The sequence below is a fragment of the Zalophus californianus genome, chromosome 9 (assembly GCF_009762305.2).
Source record: "Zalophus californianus isolate mZalCal1 chromosome 9, mZalCal1.pri.v2, whole genome shotgun sequence".
Lineage (NCBI taxonomy): Eukaryota > Metazoa > Chordata > Mammalia > Carnivora > Otariidae > Zalophus > Zalophus californianus.
In genome coordinates, this window is record NC_045603.1 from 12,105,526 (window position 1) to 12,127,796 (window position 22,271).

General features: G+C 39.3%; 1 protein-coding gene across 15 annotated transcripts in view; it reads left to right on the forward strand.

Moving 5' to 3' along the window:
• The window catches only part of RBFOX2 (RNA binding fox-1 homolog 2), a 281,003-nt gene that overhangs the window by 216,193 nt on the left and 42,539 nt on the right, over positions 1 to 22,271 (forward strand). For all 15 annotated transcript variants that reach the window (XR_003519656.2, XR_003519657.2, XM_027591869.2 and 12 more), the window contains one exon: positions 1,586 to 1,810. Coding sequence is in view for 13 of the 15 variants with exons in the window: in XM_027591869.2 (XP_027447670.1) it covers positions 1,586 to 1,810 (225 nt within the window). In the remaining 2 variants the exon portion in view is untranslated. The remainder of the gene's footprint in view (positions 1 to 1,585; positions 1,811 to 22,271) is intronic.

Sequence of the window (22,271 nt, forward strand, 5' to 3'; positions counted from 1 at the left end):
TAAAAATAGTGTGAGATCTTTCTGCAGCTTTGGATTTATTTTGTTTGAGATATATATAAGTTTAATGGCCATCAAGTTAGTGTCAAAAGCCTGGGATGATGTCTAGAAAATGCTGCTGAGAATTCTGTTTCCTGCAGCTCTCTGGATAGAGAATCCCCTCTTGAACTGAGGGGAAAGGATAATTGGGACTGAGAGAGAAAGAGGAATAATTATTCCCTTGCCTGATGGAAGTGTGCTCATGAGTAGGAGGAAACCAAGTGACATAAACCCAAATTTTCTTTGATTACCTACTGATACGATGTCTAAAATAGGAGTGGGAGGAGCCTATCAAAGTGCAGACATTTTGAAGCATTTGCCCATCTCTGCCAACTACTTACAGAAGGACAGTGGCCCAAGACTTTGCAGACTTGTGTATCTTCAGTAAAATAATGGCTTTGCTTTTTATGGAATAAAATGGAGGCCAGGGGAGGGAGTGCAAGATTCAAACTCTTTTGTATCTGAACTTAGGACAGAAGTGAGAGAGGGGCTCTGGAGCCACAATGGCTCCTTCTAACAATTCCCTGTAGTTCCTGCGTACTCTTTATTGATATTTCAGATATCACAGTGAATTCCAGGTAAGCATCTGGGAATGGTTATCACATGGAGAGGTATCCTGCTGTGCAGTTAGCCTTATAAAGCTCACAGTGATTGTGAAGAACTCTTAAATTTTTTTATCTGGGGATTTTTTTGGTCTGTCTCTAATATTTATAATTTAAGGAACCTATTTTTTTTAACTGTTAACCTAGTAGCCAAGACTTAAATAAATCTCTATCTTGAAATCCAAACATTAACTTTTTAATAATATACTTTCTTCTGAACTCTGTGCTCTTAAAATCTAGAGATCTGTGTTGTCTTGTTTTGAGAACTTAATTTATAATGTCGCCCTACCTATTGTTATGAATTGTAATTTAATGAAATTGCTTTGTTTTTCCCTGAGAATCTCTGTAAGAGGATAAAGAGTGTCCTGAAGAAAATACTAATTTCAACTCTTAAAACTCTTCTTGTGGGGCGCCTGGGTGGCTCAGTCGTTAAGCGTCTGCCTTTGGCTCAGGTCATGATTCCCAGGGTCCTGGGATCGAGCCCCGCATCGGGCTCCCTGCTCGGCGGGAAGCCTGCTTCTCCCTCTCCCACTCCCCCTGCTTGTGTTCCCTCTCTCACTGTGTCTCTCTGTCAAATAAATAAAATCTTTAAAAAAAAAACAAAACACAAGAAAGCCACAACTCTTCTTGTGTGAGAAATTTCCTGGCATTTTTTTAAAACTTAGTTTAAAGGAAAATTTTTGCCTCTTTGGTAACTAATCAGTTTTAATATGGTCGTGGACCTGTTTAAGAACACAAATTGACCAAAGTTGGGTGTGTGTTTGCATGGCTACATATATACATCTCTGCATATGGCAGTGTTTGCCCCAGGCCTGAGGCAGTAAGCCTTCTATTTTACCAGAACGAAGAGAGAATACTCAGAGAATTTTATATACTCAAAAATAGTCATGTAATGAGAACTTAAAGTCACTTTTTCTCCTTATTTTCTCTTCCACTATTTGTTTTAGGGTAACCAGGAGCCAACAACAACTCCTGACGCAATGGTTCAGCCTTTTACTACTATCCCGTTTCCACCACCTCCACAGAATGGAATTCCCACAGAATATGGAGTGCCACACACTCAGGACTATGCCGGCCAGACCAGTGAGCATAACCTGACACTCTACGGAAGTACGCAATCCCACGGGGAGCAGAGTAGCAACTCACCCAGCACACAAAACGGATCTCTCACGGTATGTGAACTCTGAGGTGGGAAATGGAAGAGTGCCTGCCATCATATTGAAATCTTCACCAGAATCATCAGCCAGAAAACCCTTTGAATTAATTTAGCATCTACATGACACTACATAGCATGTGTGTAATTTCATTTCTACCCCCTGCGTTGAAATTAGAAGGTAAGTATTTAGAATCTGAGATCACAGTCACTGCCCAGGAGCTTAGGGTCTAAAGACAGAGCAGACAACACCAGGTGAGGGTACACTTAGGTCAGTTTCACCAGGAAGCTTCATTTCGCCACACCTTGTGGTCCCTCCTGTGTTGTCACTGTATACAACCTCTCAGCAGTGTTCTGCACATTGCTTCCTCCCTCCTCCTGGACATAGTCTCTTGCTCTTGGCACACCCCCTGTTTCCCTCCTGTGCACTGGAAGTTCTCTCTTAGTCCCCTTTGCTGGTTCCTATCTCTCTGTTCAGTTTTTATTTTTTTAATTAAAAAAAATTTTTTTTAGGATTTTATTTATTTATTTGACAGAGAGAGACACAGTGAGAGAGGGAACACAAGCAGGGGGAGTGGGGGAGGGAGAAGCAGGCTTCCTGCTGAGCAGGGAGCCCGATGCAGTGCTTGATCGCCGGACCCTGGGATCATGACCTGAGCCAAAGGCAGACGCTTAACCGACTGAGCCCCCCAGGTACCCCTAAATTTTTTAAATTTTTATTTATTTATTTTTAAAAGATTTATTTATTTGGGAGAGAGAGTTTGCAGGGGAGCAGTAAGGGGGGAAACAAACTCCCCGCTGAGCAGGGAGCCTCATGTGGAGCTCAGTCCCAGGACCCTGGAATCATGGCCCCAGCCAAAGGCAGACTGAGCCACTCATGGCCACCTCTGTTCAGTTTTTAAATGTTGCAGCATTCCAGGCCTGTGTCCTAGGACCACCCTCTTCCTCTTATTTTATGTCCTCTCTCTCTATAATTATACTACTAAATTCACCTTGCTGCTCCAGCAAAACCTAGGAGCCTTCTCTCTTTCCTTCGTCTCCACATCCAGTGCATTTGCAAGTCCAGTAACTATAACTCGAAGCATTCTCTTCAGCTCTTCTCTTTATCTTAATACTCTAACTGGATAGTGTACATGATTAACAGCTCAGCTCTTCTGCCAGATTTCTTGGGTTTGAGTTGGGCCCTGCTTAGCAGCATGACTTTATTAACCTCTTTCTGTGTTGGCGTGCTCAGTGAGGACAAATACATACCTGTACCTAGAAAAGGAAGACAGCAGTACCTGCCTCTGCTGGCCGCTATGGGATTTAAAAGAGTTGAAGTCATGTATGGTATCATCACTGTCATCCCCATGCTCGTCCAGGCCTCATGGCTTATTTCCTGTGTTATTGCTGCCTGCCTGACTATCCCTTCTCCACACGGCAGCCAACATAGTGCTCTGTTTTCTCACGCAAATGTTACTTTCCTGCTTAACTCTAACAGTTCCTTCACATACTTACAATAAAATCCAAACTCTGTACTTGGTTTACTAATCCCGGGCGCTAGCCGACCTCTGTGGCTTTGCCTCTTGCTACTAACTTGCTAAAGTAAAAGAAATGTCAAAAATCATCCAGTAGGTATATATCACATATATATCAATACACAGGAAGTCATATTGTCTGTGGGATTGCTGGTTTATCTCCAAAGATAAACATGTTCTGTACTCTGGATAGAAAGATCTGTGTCTGGTTTTTAGATTTCTTTTTGCCCTTCCTGTTTCAGATTATCAGGAGAGCCTTATTCAGCCTTTAAACCACTTGATATGATTTACTTCCCAATAAAGAGCCTTACAGTGGAAGCTTTTGTTGCATAAGGATGGATTTAACCTTCAAATACTTTCCATTTTCTTTTATTAGTTATTAGACCACAAAGAAATCCATTCTTTCCTTGAAAACATGTTATCTTTTCAGGGTTGATCAGTTAAATATAAGCACATAATTTTATACTTCATAAGTAATGGGCTACAGTAGACAGTTTATTAGGAAGATGTAAGCCCATGATGGGTAACAGGTGAGGATTCCGTAGCATTTGTTCTGGAATCATGAATATATTGGCTGCTATCTTGGCTGCATTTCCAAATCAGTTTCAAATGATTATGAATTCACAGTCTTACCAGAACTACTGTGCAAAGCAGGAATAAAATACAAATCTGAGGCTTTATCAAGTATTTTAATTACTACGTCTATTTCTTTACTAGTTATCTGTCCTTTTTCTATTTTTATTTCTATGTTCTGTTTCACATCAAATCAATCTTGGTAATTTGTGACTTTCTAGGAATTTTTCTTTTTCATCTAAATTATCTGTTTTGTTCGTGTAAAGTTAATTATAATAATAATCCCATATAATCCTTTTTTAAATTTCTATAGCATCTGTAGTGATATCCCCTCTTTGATTCTTGATTTTGGTAATTGTGCCTTCTTTTTTTGTTGGTCAGTCTAGCTAAGGTTTATTAATTTTGCAGATCTTTCCAGAAAACCAGCTTTTGATTTCATTGATTTTTTTAAAAATCTGTTGTTTTTCTGTTTTATATTTCATTGATTTCCATTCTGACCTTTATTATTTCCTTCCTTCTACTAGCTTTGAGTTTGATTTGGTCTTAGGTTTTTGTTTTTGTTTTTTTTGTCTCTCGAGTTGCAGGGGAGGAGGAAGGGGGGAAGCAGACTCCCCCTGAACAGGGAGCCCCATGTGGGGCTCAATCCCAGGAGCCTGGGATTATGACCCCAGATCATTGATTTTAGATTTTTTTCCCTGTCTGATACGTGTTTAAAGCTATACATTTCCCCTTTAAGTTTCCCATACAATGTGATACATTGTGTTTTTGTTTTCATTCAAGATATTTTTAAATTTCTCTTTATGATTTCTTCTGTGATCCTGGGTTACATAGACATGTGTTTCTTAATTCCCAAATGTTTGAGGATTTCCCAGCTTTCTTTTCTTGATTTATAATTTAATACCATTGTGGAGAGAGAACATACTTTGTATGATTCAATTTTTTAAAATTGATTGAGACTTGTTTTAAGGCTTAGTAGATGGTCTTTCCTACAGACTATTCCTAACCAGTTGGCCTTTTCTCAATATGAAATGTCCCTCCCTCTTTTTCTATCATTATTTCTTAAGTCTGTTTTGTCTAATATTAATATAATCACTTCAGGTCTCTTATCATTACTATTTGTATGACATCTTTTCCCTTCATTTTTGTCTCAAACTCTGAATCTAAGGTGTGTCTCTGGTAAAAAAACAAAAACCAAAACCATACAACTGAATCTTACTTTAGCCAATCTGAAAATGACTGCCTTTTTATCAGAGTATTTAGTCTATTTACATTTAAAGTAATTGTTAATATGGGTGGATTTATGGCTGCCATTTAACTACTTGTTTTATGTCTCCTATCTTTTATTGTTCCTCTATTCCTTCTTTACTGATTTCTGTTAAATAATTCTTAATTGTACCTTTTAAATCCCTTTGTGATTTTTTTAATTAGTTATTTGTGTTGTTATTTTTATATTAGTTCTTGATCAAGGATTACATCTTCGACTTAGCATAATTTACTGATGTGTGTACATGCTTGCTTACTTGTGGGTGCACACACAACACGTGTGTGTGTGTCTTATTCTGGTAAAATATTGCAGCTTTGGTCTCATATAGCTTCATTCCTCACCATCCTTTGTACTATTATTGTCATCTATATTATACATATAAGATCCAGTTGTATGTTTTTTTTACCAGAGACACACCGTAGATTCAAAGAGTTTGAGACAAAATGAAGGAAAAAGATGTCATACGAACAGTAATCATAAGAGACCTGAAGTGATTATACTAATATCAGACAAAATAGATAAAACAAGAAGATGGTTGGAGACAAGAAATGCAACAATACAGTATTGTAATTATTACTTTAAAAGATCTTATATTTTCAAAGAAACTTACCATTTTCGGTAATCTTCGTATCTTCCTGTGGATTTGAGTTGTATTCTGATATCATTTCCTTTCAGCCTGTAGGATGTCTTTCAGTATTTTCTGTAGACTAGGTCTGTTTGAAACAAATTTTCTGTTTTTGGGTATCTAGGAACTATGTCTTTATTTTTTTCTTCATTTTTGAAGGATAGTTTTGCTCACTGTACAATTCTTAGTTGACCGTTTTTCACTACTCCCCAGCACTTTAAACCTGTCATCCCACTGCCCTCTGGCCTCTGACAAGAACGAGCTGATTCTCAGGAGTCAGCTATTAATCCTGCTGTTCCCCTTTCTGTGATGAATTGTTTTTCTCTTGCTGCTTTCAAGATTTTTATTTTATCTTTGGCTTTGAGCAGTTTGACTCTGATGTGTTTAGGGTGGATCTCTTTGTTTTTATCATACTTGGAATCTATTGAGATTTTTGGATCTGTAGATTAATATTTTTATCAAATTTGGGAACTCTTTGAATATTTCTTCAACTATTTGTTCTTTCTCTTTCTCCTCTCTTCCTGGGACTTTCACCACAAATATGTTGAGAACTTGATGTCAGTCACCCACAGGTTCAAGTTCTAGTTTTTTGTTTGTTTTTGAGTTGAATCGAAACAGAATCTAACGTTCTGTTCATTTTTCTTTGATGTTTTTTCTTTCTGTTCACTAGATTGGAGAATTTCTGTTAATGTCTCTTTCAGTCCACTCACTCTTGTTCTGCCACATTGCACCAGCTTGTGACCCCATCTAGTGAATTTTTTATTTCAGTTACTGTACTTTCCAACTCCAGAATTCTCATTTGTGATTTCTGCTTCTCTGTTGAGATTCCTTGTCATCATATTTCCTTCAATTCTCTGAATACGTATGTAACTGCCACTTTGAAGTCACCTGCTGAGTCCAACATCCAGGCCCACTCAAGGGTCCTTTTCTAGTTTCTGCTTGTTTTCTTGAATCCGGGCCATACTCTCCTGTTTCTATACAGGTCTTGTAATTTTTTATTAAACTGGACATTTTAGTAATATATTGCAGCAGCTCTGAAGTGTTATTTTTTTTAGAGGTATAGGTGTGTGTATGTGTGTATGTTTTAAGTAATTTGCTTGAATTTAAACTGTGGTCTGTGACTTCTCGATGGTGTGCAGCCACTGCTGTTTCTGCACAAAATCTTAGCGATTTTCCCTCTCATTTTTACTTGTTTTCCTGGCTAGGCGTCATCCCTGTGTCTCCCTAGCTCAGTGGTCAGCCAGGGATTTGGGCAGAGGTTGTGTTGAAGCAGCTCCAGCTTGTAACGCTTCTGCGGAACTCTTGTCGATCCATCTGTTTGTGGGTTGGGAAGTGAGTTCAGAGTTCAGCCAGTTCTCAGGTCTGCCTGGCCTTTTCTGTCTGTTGGGCTCTCATGTCTCCCCTCCTCATGCTTCTAGTTTCACCATTGGTCACAGATATGAGGAGAGCATATCTAGCTCCTCTATAATTCTCTCATTTTTTCCAGGATCTCCCCTTCTTATTGCTGGTTGCTCCACCACTCACCTCAGTCAGACCACAAGCTCAAGATAGAAGAACTAAATTTCCCCTGTTAGGGCCTACCAAACTTGCCACTTTTAGCCGACAGAGCTGTGGGTTTTCTACTGCCCACCCCTTCCCCCCAGCACTCATTCCACCCCTGCCCCAAATGCCCCAAGTTGGGTTTACCCCTTCTGATAGCACAGCTGCTAGTTCTCATGGCCCTGGCCCTGTCCTGATAAAAACGAAGTGCTCTCCCACAGAACTGAGGGGTCGGTGGTGGTGTTGGGGCAAGGATGGCGTGGCGGGTTGGAATCGCCACAGGCAACGTGTGTGGCCTCTTGCTGGTCTTACCCTAAGCTCTAGCAATTTTTCAAGAAATTTCTTTATCATCCGCCTTTGATTTCCAGAATGTGAAATGACTGTGGGACAGTTTTTGTCCAGCTTCCTTACCGTTGTCTTGTTTTGGGGAGGAGTCACAGGCCTGTTCAGGCCGTCAGAGTCAACAGTGCCCTCCCCGAGTCCTGTCCTGGTGCTGGCTGTACAGTTCCTCCCTGTGCCTCTCCTCCCCACGGCCCGCTTCTCTTCCTGCTTGTTGTCCCTTCCTGCAACCGTCTCCCATTGTTTCAGATGCCCGGGTTCTAGGTTTCTAATGGCAGGGTACAGGGCAAGTTCTTTTCCTTAATACAAATATATACAGTGAAGACTTCTGTTCCCCATCCCTATTCGAAACTCTTCACTACATAATTTTGCATTTTGTCGACCAATTTGAGTTCCTAAAGAAATACTGAAATAAAATTAGGAGGCCATGTGTATGGACTGGGAATTTATTGGTGCTGAGGAGGAAATGGAAAATCCTTTGAGCTGTGTCTACAAACAGAGATGGCACAGGTTCTATAATATTAGGAAAATTGCTAACAATAAAGTGGGAAATTATTAGGAGGCTCTGGTTGAAGATGCTTCTTACATATTTAAGTGTACATTTAAAAATGGGAGTGTGAATTCACTGCTCTTAAGACATTTGCTTTGTAAGTTGTGAATGTGTGGGTGTTCTGGGGGGATGTGTGTTTGGAGGGAGAGACTGAGCAGTAGAGCAGTACATCATAAAACTTAGATTTGACAACATTATAGATTATTCTGTTAAACTTTTACTGTCTACTAACATGTTTCTTAAAATGGATCCGGTATTCCTGTAGCCAATTAAATCCAAAAGGTAGATAGGAAGCTTTGTTATTTACAAAGAAATGATACCTTAAATTTCTGTAACACTTTGTTTAAAAATTGCTTCCACAAACACTGTATTATTATAGTTCATAAACTAGTCCTAGTGTATGTGAGGGTTTTACAGTCGGGGATTTCAGAGTCTGTTCTCTCCATTCTGCTGCTTGGATTCCCTGACTCCAGCTCAGCGACAGGAGGTAGTGTATGTATATGCACTGGTCCTGAGAGCAGGCACCTGTGCATCTTTTCCCACTCAGCCCAAGTGTCAGCTCTGCTGGGAAGCTTTGATTTTCCTAGGCAAAGCCAAGCTTATCCTTCATTTAGGCTCAGGTAGACTCCTGAGCTGACCACTTTTTGTGGAACTTACAAGATGTTGTTTTTTGTTCCCTTCTGTCTCCGTAATTAAAACTGTAAGCTTTAAAAAAAAAAAAAAAAGTTCTTCTAGTTCATCTTTGCATTCTCTGATTTATCACAGTGCCTGGCACTTAATAGTTACTCAGTAACTGTTTCTTGGGTTATCAAAAGTAGTTAAAGGAGTTAAGGTGTGCCGTAGGAGGTCTGAGGAGGGAGAAGCTAAGGCTTCTAGATGCAGGTGGCATTGATCTGGTCCTCATATTAAGAGTGATTAGAATTGGAGCATGCACAGAATTAGAACATGATGGGAAGAATTAGGAAAGTCATTTCTCAAAGCAGAGTTAGAGAGATGGGCAAGATCAAAATGTCTTTGAATAAAAGCATGTGTTTCCAATAGGCTGAAGTTTGGGGTGTTTGGTGGTTACAGACAGAGGGAAATAAGGTGGGGGGGAAAAGTCGCTTGAGTACAAATTGGGAAGAGTATTTGAATGCCTGGCTGAGAAATGACTTTATCGAAGGCTTTTGAGGAAGGAAATGGAAGTGAGCAGAGCTGTGCTTCCAGAAGACCTATGTGTTGCATATACCAGATGAGGGGAGAAACGGGGACCAGTTAGGAAAGAGTCTTCTGAGGTTCTGGCCCAGGGGGCTGCAGCGGTTCTGTAGAGGAGGGATGAATGGAAGAGAAGTTGCCACAGTAGAATGCACAGGATAGCTGATTAAATGAGTAAAACAAGGAGAGCACAGTCAAAGATTGTGTCCTCCTCAGTGCAAGAACTGTATCAGGAATAAATTATTTCACCTCCCAAACTTCAGATTCCTCATCTATTACATGAAGCCAGCAGTGCCTACCTGACAGGATTGTATTGAAAAGAAATTAGAAATGTTTGGGAAATTACTGGCTTAAATAGTTCTTTAATTTGCTTTTTTTAAAAAAGATTTTATTTATTTAGAGAGAGAGTGTGCACACAGCAGGGGGAGGGGCAGAGGGAGAGGGAGAGAGAATCTCAAGCAGACTCTCCACTGAGCACGGAGCCCAACTCAGGCTCAGTCTCAGGTCCCTGAGATCATGACCTAAGTCGAAACCAAGATTTGGACACTTGGAACCAACTGAGCCACCTAGGAGCCCCTTTAATTGCCTTTTTAAAACCATCTTTTAAAACCATTTGTCCTTTGATGTCCTTGGTTTGTGTTTTTTATTATTGTGAGCCACAGCTGTACTGTAATAGAGATTTTGTTTATGTTGAATAGTCTCATCTTGTGTGAGGGAACCAAAAAAAAAAAAAAAAACTTCTACAGAAATGAGAAATAAGCAATGAAATTTGGAATTTTATTTCTAAAACGTATTTCAGAAATTGATTTTCACATTGGGCTAGAAGCTTCTTGTGCCCTTAAGACAAGAGCCTGTTTTGACAGTCAGTTTGTCCCATACTGTGCATTAGCGAAGAGATAACAGTCAGGGGTCCTGATTACCCCTGTACCTTCCTGCAGAGAAGAAAGGTCCTCAATTGTTATATGTTTAGATACTCTTCTAAATGCTGGCAGGCATAAGTGACTAAAGTATTTGAGGTAGACAAGCTTTGGTGAGTAATCTTCAGATGAGGTTTGTGTTTGTATGCATATTCTACCCACCTAGTAGATTATACTTTCCTTGAGGGCAGGAGTTACTACTTGCCCTCTTATCACTCACATTGGCATATAATGGATGTTTGGTAAGTTTTTTGAGTGAAGAAAAAAGCTTATACAGGTCCAGCATCTTCTGTGATTGGTTAGGAAATGTTAATAACATCTTTTGAAGTATTTGAACAGAGTTGTTGATGGCTCTAAAGCAGAGATTTGAAGGCACAGCTGAGGGGCCCGCCTTTACTCTGTTGGTGAGCTGTAGACCTCACAGCCCTCCTCAGTGGTGGCATTCAAGCACACCTCTGTATGAAAGATAACTGGAACTCCATGCTGTCCACCATCCTGTTTCTTTGCTTTGTTGCATGCCCTTTCTCTGGAGTTGAAGCCAGCTTTTCTCTCACTTCTCTATTAGATCGGTCTAACCATCTAGGTTTCTAATGGCAGGGTACAGGGCAAGTTCTTTTCCTTAATACAAATATGGAATTACCGTGGAATTACCCACTGACTCCCTTACTTAAAAGTGCCTTGTGGATTGGTATCCCACTAAAAAATAGCCAAGAAGTGCTAGCCCTTAACATGGGTCCATTTGCCCAAGTGAGGATTTCTAGAACATAATGGGAAAGATGGGGCCCAAATCTTTCTCTCACATTATGTGTCGTGGGCCATATTACCCTCAGCCCGCAACGTAGGCATTCACGTTAGCATGTCTTTTTCCAGGCTAGAATTAGAAGGCCTGGGACCACAGAGGAATTTACTCATCTGACTATCCACTGTTCCAAGAGAGTCCCTCATTTTCCCTCCAGACTAGTAAAAGGGAGAAGATGTTGAGCCGACACAAACCATCCACAATTGTTATCGATTTATCAGAGTTACGATGCCTATGATCATCTTGGCAGTTTCAAAGCTGGATCCATGAGCAAACTGTAGGCTGGTCTGAAAGTGCAAGAGTTGCTACAGAAAACCACACTCAGAGCCAGGCATGGATATTTTTGTTTTAGATTTATTTATTTATTAGAGTGCACGAGAGAGCAGGAGGGAGGGTCAGAAGGAAAAGGAGAGAAGCAGATTCCCTGCTGAGCATGGAGCCTGATGCAGGGCTTGATCCCACCTAATCCTAACCCCGAGATCATGACCTGAGCCGAAATCAAGAGTTGGACGCTCAACCAACTGAGCCACCCAGGCGCCCCAGACATGGATATTTTTGAATAGAGAAAATTGCCCTTTGGTTCATGACACTCAAGACACCTTTCAACATATTGTTAATATTGTTAGCCTCATGATTATTGCTGCTTTTCCCTTGCATGTCTTCATTCATTTATTTACTTTTACTTACCCATCCCACCACCGCCCTCCCCTGCCAAAAGCAACTAGAACTAAACAGTGCTGGAAGTGGTAATTCTGCACTCTGCTGCCCCTTCCTGCTCTTGTGTGTTAGGGCCAGAATAAAGAAGCACTAATGATTCATTTGGAGGCATGGTTTTCCTTAAACTTGTCTAAAGAGTTGTACATTTTTCATAAATATTTTGTACTATTTTTTGAAGTCAGTAAACTGATTAGAGTCATTGAGTTTTAAAGCTAAAATGGATTTTAGAAATTATTTTGTGCCTTAATTTTACAACAGAGGTCAGCAGTTCTAAGTGACTTGAGCCCGGAACATTACAGCTATAGCTTGTAACGGAGTGGGACTCAGGAGATCTGCCGTCAGCCAAGCGCTTGCTTTCTGCTTCCCCATGCAAATTAATAAAAAATAAAAGGCATCCACAGGGGATGGTCTTCTTAGCTTCCACTGATTCTTTCTTTGACTTCAAACCTAAGAACTCCCCCTAGAACATACAAACAGATTTCTTTCATTCTAAAATGTGCATTAAAATATTAGAGAAGCATTCAGTTAAGGATAAAGTTGTTAATTGAGGTGATCTTCTGTGTGTGTGTTTCACTATTTTACATTATATCTAATTTTTCTATGATTCTCACTCCTGGTTTAAAAAAATAAGTGACTTGCTATGGTTTTTGTTTCACAGTGTGATACCAGTTTATGATGCTGCTACATATGCAAACGATGCCTTTGTAATTCCTCTTAACAGCACTTTGACCTGCTGAGAAAATGGAACTAGACATTTTCTGAAGAAAATTGAATTACTAGTTAATTGGGGGGAAAAAATGTTCACTTACATTTAAATGCCCAGACAAGACTAGATTCTCAGAATTTGGGTTGTTGTAGCAGTATTCAGATATACAAAGGAAATACATAAGCATTTCTTTTTAAAATAACTAAATCTAAAGGTAATTTTTCTTGACTAGTGAATTGCTCTGCAGAGAGAAGTTCAATTTTCCATGCCCCAAAAATTGTGTCTGGTGGTGGCATTAGATAAAATAATTTTATGTTCAGTATATCACAAGTGTTCTGTCACAAGTTTTAGCTATGTGAAATACCTTGATTTTCAGTAAATAAGCAATATGGGCCAAGATTTCACTTTTTAGAAAGTTATTTGATCATATTAGGGCATTGTTACTCTTTAAGAAGGAATTCATATGATCTAATTCCACCAGGTTTTAACCCATCATATACTCCATTATAAACATTTATAAAAATGTTTCAAATGCTAACATATCTAGTTGGTGGATCAACGTGGGTTGTAGTCCCTCCCCCCCTTTTTTAAGGCAATGTAAAATGACCTAATGAAAAGTATCCCAACCCACTTTTTAAAATATTATCAAGAAAAACTGAAATTTGTTTTTTAAAGTTATTTTAGAAAAAACTTAATTATATAATATTGTGATTGTGGTTAGGGAGCTTGAGCCCTGGAAATCAGATTGAGTTGGGTTTAGCTCCCAGCTCCTTCCATTTCCTCTAACCATCTGAAAATTTTAACTCTAATGCTCATTTTCCTCATCTGTAAAAATGGTGGTAACAGTTCCTACCTGATAGGGTTTTTGGATTAAATGAGAAAATGAATAGCAAGTACTTAGGATAATGCCTGGCACATAGTAAATGTCAGTAAACATTAGCTACAATACTGTTATTATATAATTATTTCAAAGAGGGTGTCCTAGGCGACCTTGATTTATGAAACGATAGAAATGAATGGGCCATCCAATTCTCTCTTCTGAGAGAATCTTTCTTCCCTCACCTGCATAAGAACTAGTGCACTAAGAGCCATACCTTTATCAGTGAATTTTATAGCCGGCTCTACAAAAATAAATGAATGAATTATTTATGTAAAACATGTTTGGGGAGAAGGGTGAATTCTCTCTCTTCAGAATTCACAGGAAACCTGTTGACTTTGTTTAGTCCAGTATTTCCCAAATTTATTTGACAATGAAATCCATTTTCTACAAAATGCCAGTTAACATTCTGTAGAACTGACATTCTACCCATTGGGAGGTATTGCTCCATGATTTTTTTTTTTTTTAAAGATTTTATTTTATTTATTTGACAGAGAGAGAGAGAGCACAAGTAAGCAGAGAGGCAGGCAGAGAGGGAGAAGCAGGCTCTCTGCTGAGCAGGGAGCCCGACGCGGGGCTCGATCCCAGGACCCCAGGATCATGACCTGAGCCGAAGGCAGCCGCTTAACCGACTGAGCCACCCAGGCGCCCCACTCCATGATTTTTGAAGCGCGCATGCACACGTAACCTTTAGATGCGCTTAAAACTCTTTTGGGAATGATCTTTCCATTAGATTTTCTTGGGTATAAAATACATCACAGCCTTATTTTATATAAATTTGAATCATTCAAATTTGAAATGATGTAATACAGAAAAATTAATGAAATTTCACTTTTGTGTAAATTTTTAACTGTTAACAAAATTCAACTGAGTAAATTACACAGGTCTTATTGGCTGTATTCAGTGATTCATGAATTGGGTTGCGTCCAGTCTAAGCAGATAGAAAGGAGCTTGGAAGAGCTGTACAAAGCAAGAGATTTTATAGGCAGAAGGGAACAGGAACAAGGAAGTTATACTGGGCATTTGCTGATTGGTTAAAGCAAGGTCACTTTCTTTACATGGAACAGAGGCAAGTCTCAGAGCCAGGTCAGGTAACTTGTGCTGAGCAAGCAAGTACTGATTGGTTGACCTGGGCCTTGCTTTTCTGGGAGAGCCCAGCAAAGAAATGGAGTTCAGTTTGGGTTTGCTAAACTGGGGCTTATCGGCATGAGTCACTCCCTCTTGGACACAGTCTGGTTCCTTTAACAGAACCAATGTGAATATTCCCAAGTGAAACCTTTGTTAATAATTGCCTAATTTCAAAGCTGTCTGAATTACAAGGTGATTGACAAGACAGCTCTACTTTAGCAGTTAAGAGAAATATCTACTACCTTTTGAGAAATTTAATCTTGAATTTTGCGGTTTTCAGAACCATGTCCCTTATAACATTATGTGACTGACTGTAACATTGCAAAAATACCTGATTCATCCTATGAGGAGGATCCACTTAAACTTTAACTGAAGACCAGTCCCTATCCCAAAGAAATTGAACCCAACTAGTAATCATACTTTTGTTCTTAAAACAATGAGATCTTCAGGGAAGATGCTGCAGGATATGACACTATGTGGCTTACCTTCTGTAAGTAAGAAAGACTTATAAATTAAACTGTTTCTAATTTGGGGATACATAATAGTGGTATCAGATTAAGTGGGTTTCTTTCTTCACCATGCCAATAATTTGAAATGAATAGACTTTTCAGCCCCTTTCTGACTTTTATAAGTGGTCCAGCCCGCATACGGAATACAAATACAAGTATTTATCTACAGTTGTGCCTGTGTATAGTCGTTAAACCAACTAGGCATTCTTTGTGTTTTAATATTCTCTAGGGTTTAGAATCTGACATCCCAAAATACCTTTTCTCTTCTTTTTAACTATTTATTTTGAAATAGACTTATAGGAAAGTGGCAAAAATAGTACAAAAAATTTCTGCATAATCCTTTACCTAACTTCCCCTAATGTCATTACCTTAGATACAGTACAGTTTTCAAAACCAGGCAGTAAAAAGTGTTGTTACAATACTAGTAAGGCAAAATACAGACTTTATTCAAATTTTATCAGTTTTTCCACTAATGTCCTTTTTTTCTGTTCTAAATCCAATTCAGGATCCCACGTTGCAGTTAGTTGTCATGTCTCCTTATTCCAAAATATTTTAATCATACTCAGCTTATATCTGGAGTAGTTCCAGTCTCTGAAGAAAGAGAAAGGAAAAAACTTTGTATTTATAGGCTTGCTGTTAGCTGAGAACCATGTCTCATTTTTGAGGTCTCTGCTTATTCTCCTGCAGCCTTTTATGTGTGCATTGGCGAAGGGCTGTGATGCAGGCTCTCCTTCTTGAGATACAAAGGTTATTTTGAAAGCAAGCAGTATTTGCCAAAATGTTTTATACGTGTCAGCTCAAAACACACATAAGCTGTGTTGCATATGTACATACAGTATTACAAGGTTTTATCAAACACGAATTAGCTCCAGGTTACTTTTGAATATACCAGTCTAATTTTGCTTCCTCCAAGAATGCAGTAAATGGTTTTTGTGTTTATGTGGTTTTAGGGCTATAAACCAATAAGAACAGGAGAATTAATAACTGTGGAAGCTAGAAAGCAGATGTCCCAGTTAATGACAAGCTCAGCAGACCCACAGGAACTTATTTCTAAGCCAGTTGTGGGAGAAATCTGAGAAATAATTCTGTTTACACCACAAAAATTTTAGAAGTTGCAGAAACTGACAGCTCTAGATAGAAGATTGGAAAACTCTTCTCTGAGAGCCTGACTAACTCGAGGAAAGACTTGAACATATCGGGGTTTTCCCAACAAATTGCCAACCTAACAGACCTGGAATGAGTCAAAGCCCCTCTACCCCACCCATTTAGAACTATCAGGTTTTTAGCTGTCTTCCCCCACTCAATTCTTAATTCTAAGCAGACAACAAAAGATAGCTAGATTCCTGAGGGAAACCTACAACGTGCAAGATAGAGAACAAAAAGAAGCAAACAAAAAAGAAATTGTGAATAAAAGGAAACTTTTACTTCCAAAAAATAACCAAAGCAATAATCTATAGCTTTAGAGAGATAAAGAGAAGATACTGCATCTACTAAACAAGAATGAAGTTTAAAAGGGATGTAGACTGCGGAATTCAGAGAAGAAAAACAAACCCTTGAAATTAAAAACATGGCAACAGGGGCACCTGGGTGGCTCAGTCCGTTAGGTGTCTGTCTGCATTTGGCTCAGGTCATGATCCCGGGGTCCTGGGATCAAGCCCCGCATGGGGTTCCCTGCTTAGTGGGGAGCCTGCTTCTCTCTCTCTCTCTGTCTCTCTCTCTCTGTCAAATAAATAAAATCTAAAAAAAAAAAGGCAAAAAAATGTAAAAACTTTGTGGGAGGGCTGGAAGATAAGATTGAAGAAGTGTAGAGGTCTATGGTCTCTTATCCACAATTCTAAAATCCAAAAATGTTCTGAAAATCAGGTGATTTTTCATAAGTTAGCAGCAAAACTCATAACCTGTATATATCTTTGTTGCATTTATATGAATGCACATAAAGAAATACCACTGTCCCAAGTCTGATTGAGTTACATTATGAGTTATACCCATTATTACCTTTCTAAAATCCTAAAAATTCTGAATTCTGATATACATTGGCTCCAAAGTTTTCAGATAAGGAATTAAACACCTATTATCCCCAAAAATAGAGCCAAAAGCCAGAGAGCAAATAAAATAAAGAGATAAGAAAATTAGGGGACCAGTCCAAAACATCCAGTGTCCAAGAATACAAGTTCCAGAGAGAAAGACCAAATGTGTGTAGGTGGGAATCATCAGCAAAATAGTCCAAGAAAACTTCCCAGGACTAAAGGACATTAATTTTCAACTTAAAAGAGACTACAGAATTACCAGCGAAATAGATTAAAATAAAACAGACCCACATTAAGGCATAGCACTATGAAGTTTTAGAACACTAGACACACTGGACAGTCTCCAAACCAGAGAGAATGATGGAAAGGAATGCCTTCAGGCTTCTGAACAGCGGCAGGGGAACTAGACACACTTTTGAAGTTGCCTTCAAAATTCTAAAGGAATTCTTTTCAACCTAGAATTCTGTACCCAAACTATCATTAAAATGGGTTAATTTAGTAGATGTTTTCAGACATGAATCAGATTCTCAAGAAATTTGCTGTGCTGAATTAAATTTCTTCTTCCCCTTCAACCTCACAGAGGTGAAACTAAGAAAAGAAGTCATCTCAGAAAACAAAAGGAAAAATAAATATTGAAGAAAACCCATAATTCATTAATCAAAGTATATTATTTCTGAATTTATTAAGAGATTCCTTACTGTTTCAGATTACGTGTTAAGTGTTATTATGATAGAGACTTGGAAAGTAATACTTCATTTCATATTGCCCAGAACTCTCTTTCAGACCAAAACAGCACATTTGTTCACAGTCCATAGTGAAATTATTTCCACTGTTTCATGGAGAAGTCAGAAAATTAATCCATTTCACAGTTATAGGAATTTTAAAAGTTTGAGCTCAAACAAAACATTTTTAGTCCTTGTTTCTTAGAATGAGGCTTTGAGACTGTAAGTCTGATTTGCTTTTCAGTGTAAAAAGCCCTGGGCTTCTCTGCAGTTTGGACAGACAGCTAGACCTCACTGGGGCAGCCGGGTTGTTTAAAGAGTAGATATATAGACACTAGTCCCAGGATTGCATCAGCGGTGCCACAGCCAGCCCTTGCCATAAACTCTCAGTGCACAGACTCCAGCCTCTTCTGTTTCATCCCTTGCCCAGTGAGTAAATTAGGTCAGAAAATGACCACAGAAGGGAAGAACAGAACCTTGGGAGGTTGTTTATGCAGTCAGTAAAGTGGCTCAGTAGCTAACAGAAAATAAAGCAAACCGATAGTGTACACTGAGATTTTTCTCAGAACAAACAGTTCTGTCCACTTTTCACAAAGATACAGCCGAAAAACTTTTACTTTTTCTGTCTGATCTATTTCAACAATTAGTAGTTGATATTGAGGTACACTTAAAGTTGGGGATGTCAGATGGGAAAGTATCTCATTTAATTACATTCGATGTGTATTTCCTTTTGTTTTTAAGATTTTATTTATTTGAGAGAGAGAGACAGAGATAATGAGAGAGAGCACGAGTGGGGAGGAGAAGGAAGAGCTCAGCAGGGAGCCCGATGCGGGGCTCCATCCCAGCACCCTGGGATCATGACCTGAGCCAAAGGCAGACGCTCAACTGACTGAGCCACCCAGGTGCTCCCAGTGTGTATTTTATGTTCCTATGTCCACTGTGTACAGAAATCTGCTCCTCAGCCCCTTTGAATATCAGTTTAGTAGTTGTCTGGCTATTTTCCTGTGAGCACCAGTGTGCCTTTGCCAGTTTTCTAATTCTTGCTTTTCCTCCCTTTGTGGCCTGACCTGCTTCTCTTCCCTCAAGGTATAGGATACATGTCATTCTTGTATAGCTTTCCCTCTCTTACCCCCATGGCTGCCTCCAGCCCAGGGGGGAGGTCTTGCTCCTCCCCGTGACGGTCCTGAGAAAGAGTGGGATCCACACGTGTTCTCCCTTTTTTTTTTTAAACATTTTTTTTTAAGGTTTTATTTATTTGACAGAGAGAGACAACGGGAGAGGGAACATAAGCAGGGGGAGTGGGAGAGGGAGTAGCAAGCTTTCTTCTGAGCAGGGAGCCTGGTGTGGGGCTCGATCCCAGGACCCTGGGATCATGACCTGAGCCGAAGGCAGACGCTTAACGACTGAGCCACCCAGGCACCCCACGTGTTCTCCCTTCTAATGAGAAGGAGGAAGCGTGGGTGCCATGCTGGGCAGGAGCCCTAGCACATGAAATTCAGCCAACTGGTTTTCAGTTTCTGCTCTGCCACTGAATATGTGACCTTGGGCACCTCCTGTGCCTTACTTTCTGCCTCTGTCAATTGGGGTAATAATAGTGCCCCCTTGTAGATTATTGTATTAGAAAAGATAATACATGTACATTACAACATGACATAATGATTAAGAGCATGTACTCTGGGGCCAAACTGCCTGTGTTTGAACAACCCTGATCCAGTACTTAGGCAACTTAGGCAATCTTTCTGGTTTTCAGAGTCCTCATCTGAAAAATGAGGTAAAAAATAATACCTCCTACAGTCTCATGTTTAAAAAAAAAAAGTGCCTACTGTTAGGGTTTGTTGTAAGAATTACATTAATTAAAATACATAAAATGTGTAGGCCAGTGTCTGGCAAATAGTAAACACTATATAAATATTAACTGTTATTAGGCTTACGGAATGGTCCATGATATAGTATGCACTCAAGAAATAGTTGCTATTTAACAAGGATTTCCCCCTTTCCAACAAAATTCTCTAAGTGGAAAGCAGAAAGGATCTGAGGTTTAAAGAGAAGAAAGCAAATTAAAGCCACAATATGGTGCCACTGCCCCCCGCCAGGATAGTTACAATGAAAATGACAATACTCAGAGCCAAGAGAACTCTCACAGCTATCCATAGTTGGGTGTAAGTTAGTACAGCCACTTGGGAAAACTGGTGGTATCTGTTAAGGCTGAACTTAATGCGTGTTCTTAAGCCAGCAAATCACTCCTACGTGCATATGTACCCAACAGAAATGGCTGTTTGCACCAAAAGACAAGAATGTAGCAAGAATATTCATAGGAACATTATCCTTATGCAGTCAGTAAAGTGGCCAGTATCCTTAATAGCCAGAAACTGGAAGCAGCTCCAATAAGTCCTGTATGTTTATAAAATGAAAGAAGAATGGATGAATTATAACAACGTGTGTATGTGTATTACACAGAATGTCTAAAAGAAGACAAACACAGAAGAGTACATACTGTGTAATTCCTTTTCTTTCCTTTTTTTTTAGTTCAAAAACAGCCCAACTAGTCTATGGAGTTAGAAGTCGGGGTAGTGGGGCCCCTTTCACAAGGGGATGGTTTTACTAGAGTGTTCCTGAAGTTCTGTTGCTCCATCTAATTCGATAGTTACATGGGTGTATTTTCTTTGTGAAAATTCATTCATGCTTCTGATTTCTGCATTTGTATCTATGTATGTTAAACTGCCATTTTAAAATATATATTAAGTCAGAAGACTTGAGAATTTTGGAAATGATAATTTACTTTTTCAACTTGCCAAGTGTCCCTAGAATTAAAGACTTAGTACTTTTAAAGAATATAGGTGTTTGGGGGCACCTGGCTGACTTGGTCGGAAGAGCATGCGACTCTTGATCTCGGGGTCGTAAGTTCGAGCCCCACATTGGGTGTAGAGAAATAAATAAAAAATACCTAAAAGAAAATGTAGGTTTTCACTACAAGGCAGAAAATGATCCAATCTGGCTTCTGTCCTTCTTAAATTGTGTCTTCAAGGCCATAAAAATAATAATTAGTTTTCATTTATCCTGCCACCTCATTATAATATTACAGATTACATGAACTATATGTGTAAGTTATATAAAAAACCGGTTTGGAGCTAGAATCAATCTTTTTAACTTTTATCAGAGTGTGATGCACTGACATCCTACAGATCAGATCTGGTGGTTTTAAAGTTTGGCTGAAGAAGTAGTTTTATGGGCTCCAGCTGTGAGATGTAAAGGGCAAGTTTGAAGGTGCTTGAGTGAGCATTAGTTGTAATCGACACTTATGCTTATTGCTTTGGTGTCCATGACACCATCTTAGTAACTTAGTGAGTTTCATCTTTGAATGGAATTTGTTTTGTTTAGTCTGCATTGTGCCCAGATTGATGATCGAAAATCTTACACTTTCGCAGAACATTGCTTCATAGCTCTTCCCTTTTCTACTATTTTTATATCATATGAATCATTGCACATTTAAGCCATCTGCAAGGCCTGAATGGAATGAGATAAAAGCTGCCATCACTTAGATTGACACTTGAAAAGCTAGCATTCATTCCAAGTTTATTCCTGATAATCCTTTATGTTTTAAAGTCTCGAACTTCATTTCAAGATGGTTGGTAACGTCTCTGAGCCAAAAGTATCTGTGACTCACAGTTTCTTTTACTTGAACATTGGGTCAAAGGGAGGGGATCTGTTCTGCGTCACGCAAAAGAATCTGTTAGGGACTCAGTTGTAACTCACTTGAGATACTTAGAACAGTGAGTTCCACTCTTGGTTTAATCAGCTCCGCGAGCCCTCCAGTTTGGCATGCACTTCATAGGGAATAGTGAAAACATAAGGTTCCTAAATTGCCAGATGAATACTTCAAAATAAATGTGTTTTAAATACCTAGAATGTATCACACCTGTTAGATGTTTGTCAAAAGTATTTCTCTGTGTTGCAACTTTTTTGAGGATTTATCAGGGGGAAAAAAATTCCTGCAGTTTTGCAAAATAGATTGATAGTGCACCCCACGCTTACAGGTACTATTTCACTGTGGGTTTACACAGACCTACCATTTACATGTTGTCCAGTAGGCTATGCAGGGTCTGTAAAGCCTCTCCCAGCAGATTTTGTAAATGGGGCCTGGGGTCCCTGTAATGACGTCACCTGGAATCAACATGGTTTGGGAGGCGAGTGCCGATTGGTTTCAAAGTAGAGGCTCTTCAGGTTGAAGCCAAATGCCCGTTGTCATGAGGTGTCTCCTCTTCAGGAACAGTGTTATGATACTTCGGTGACCCAGCACTCATAAACTCTGGAACTAATAGAGGGAATGAAACATGAAAATATTCTCTTATTTCCTAAAATGGTAGACCAAAAATGCAGTGATCTCAACCATGTACAACAGACTATTCATTTTCAAAATAGAAAGATCTCAGAAATGGAAAACTCGACTAAGAATCTAAGAATAATGGTACAATTTTTA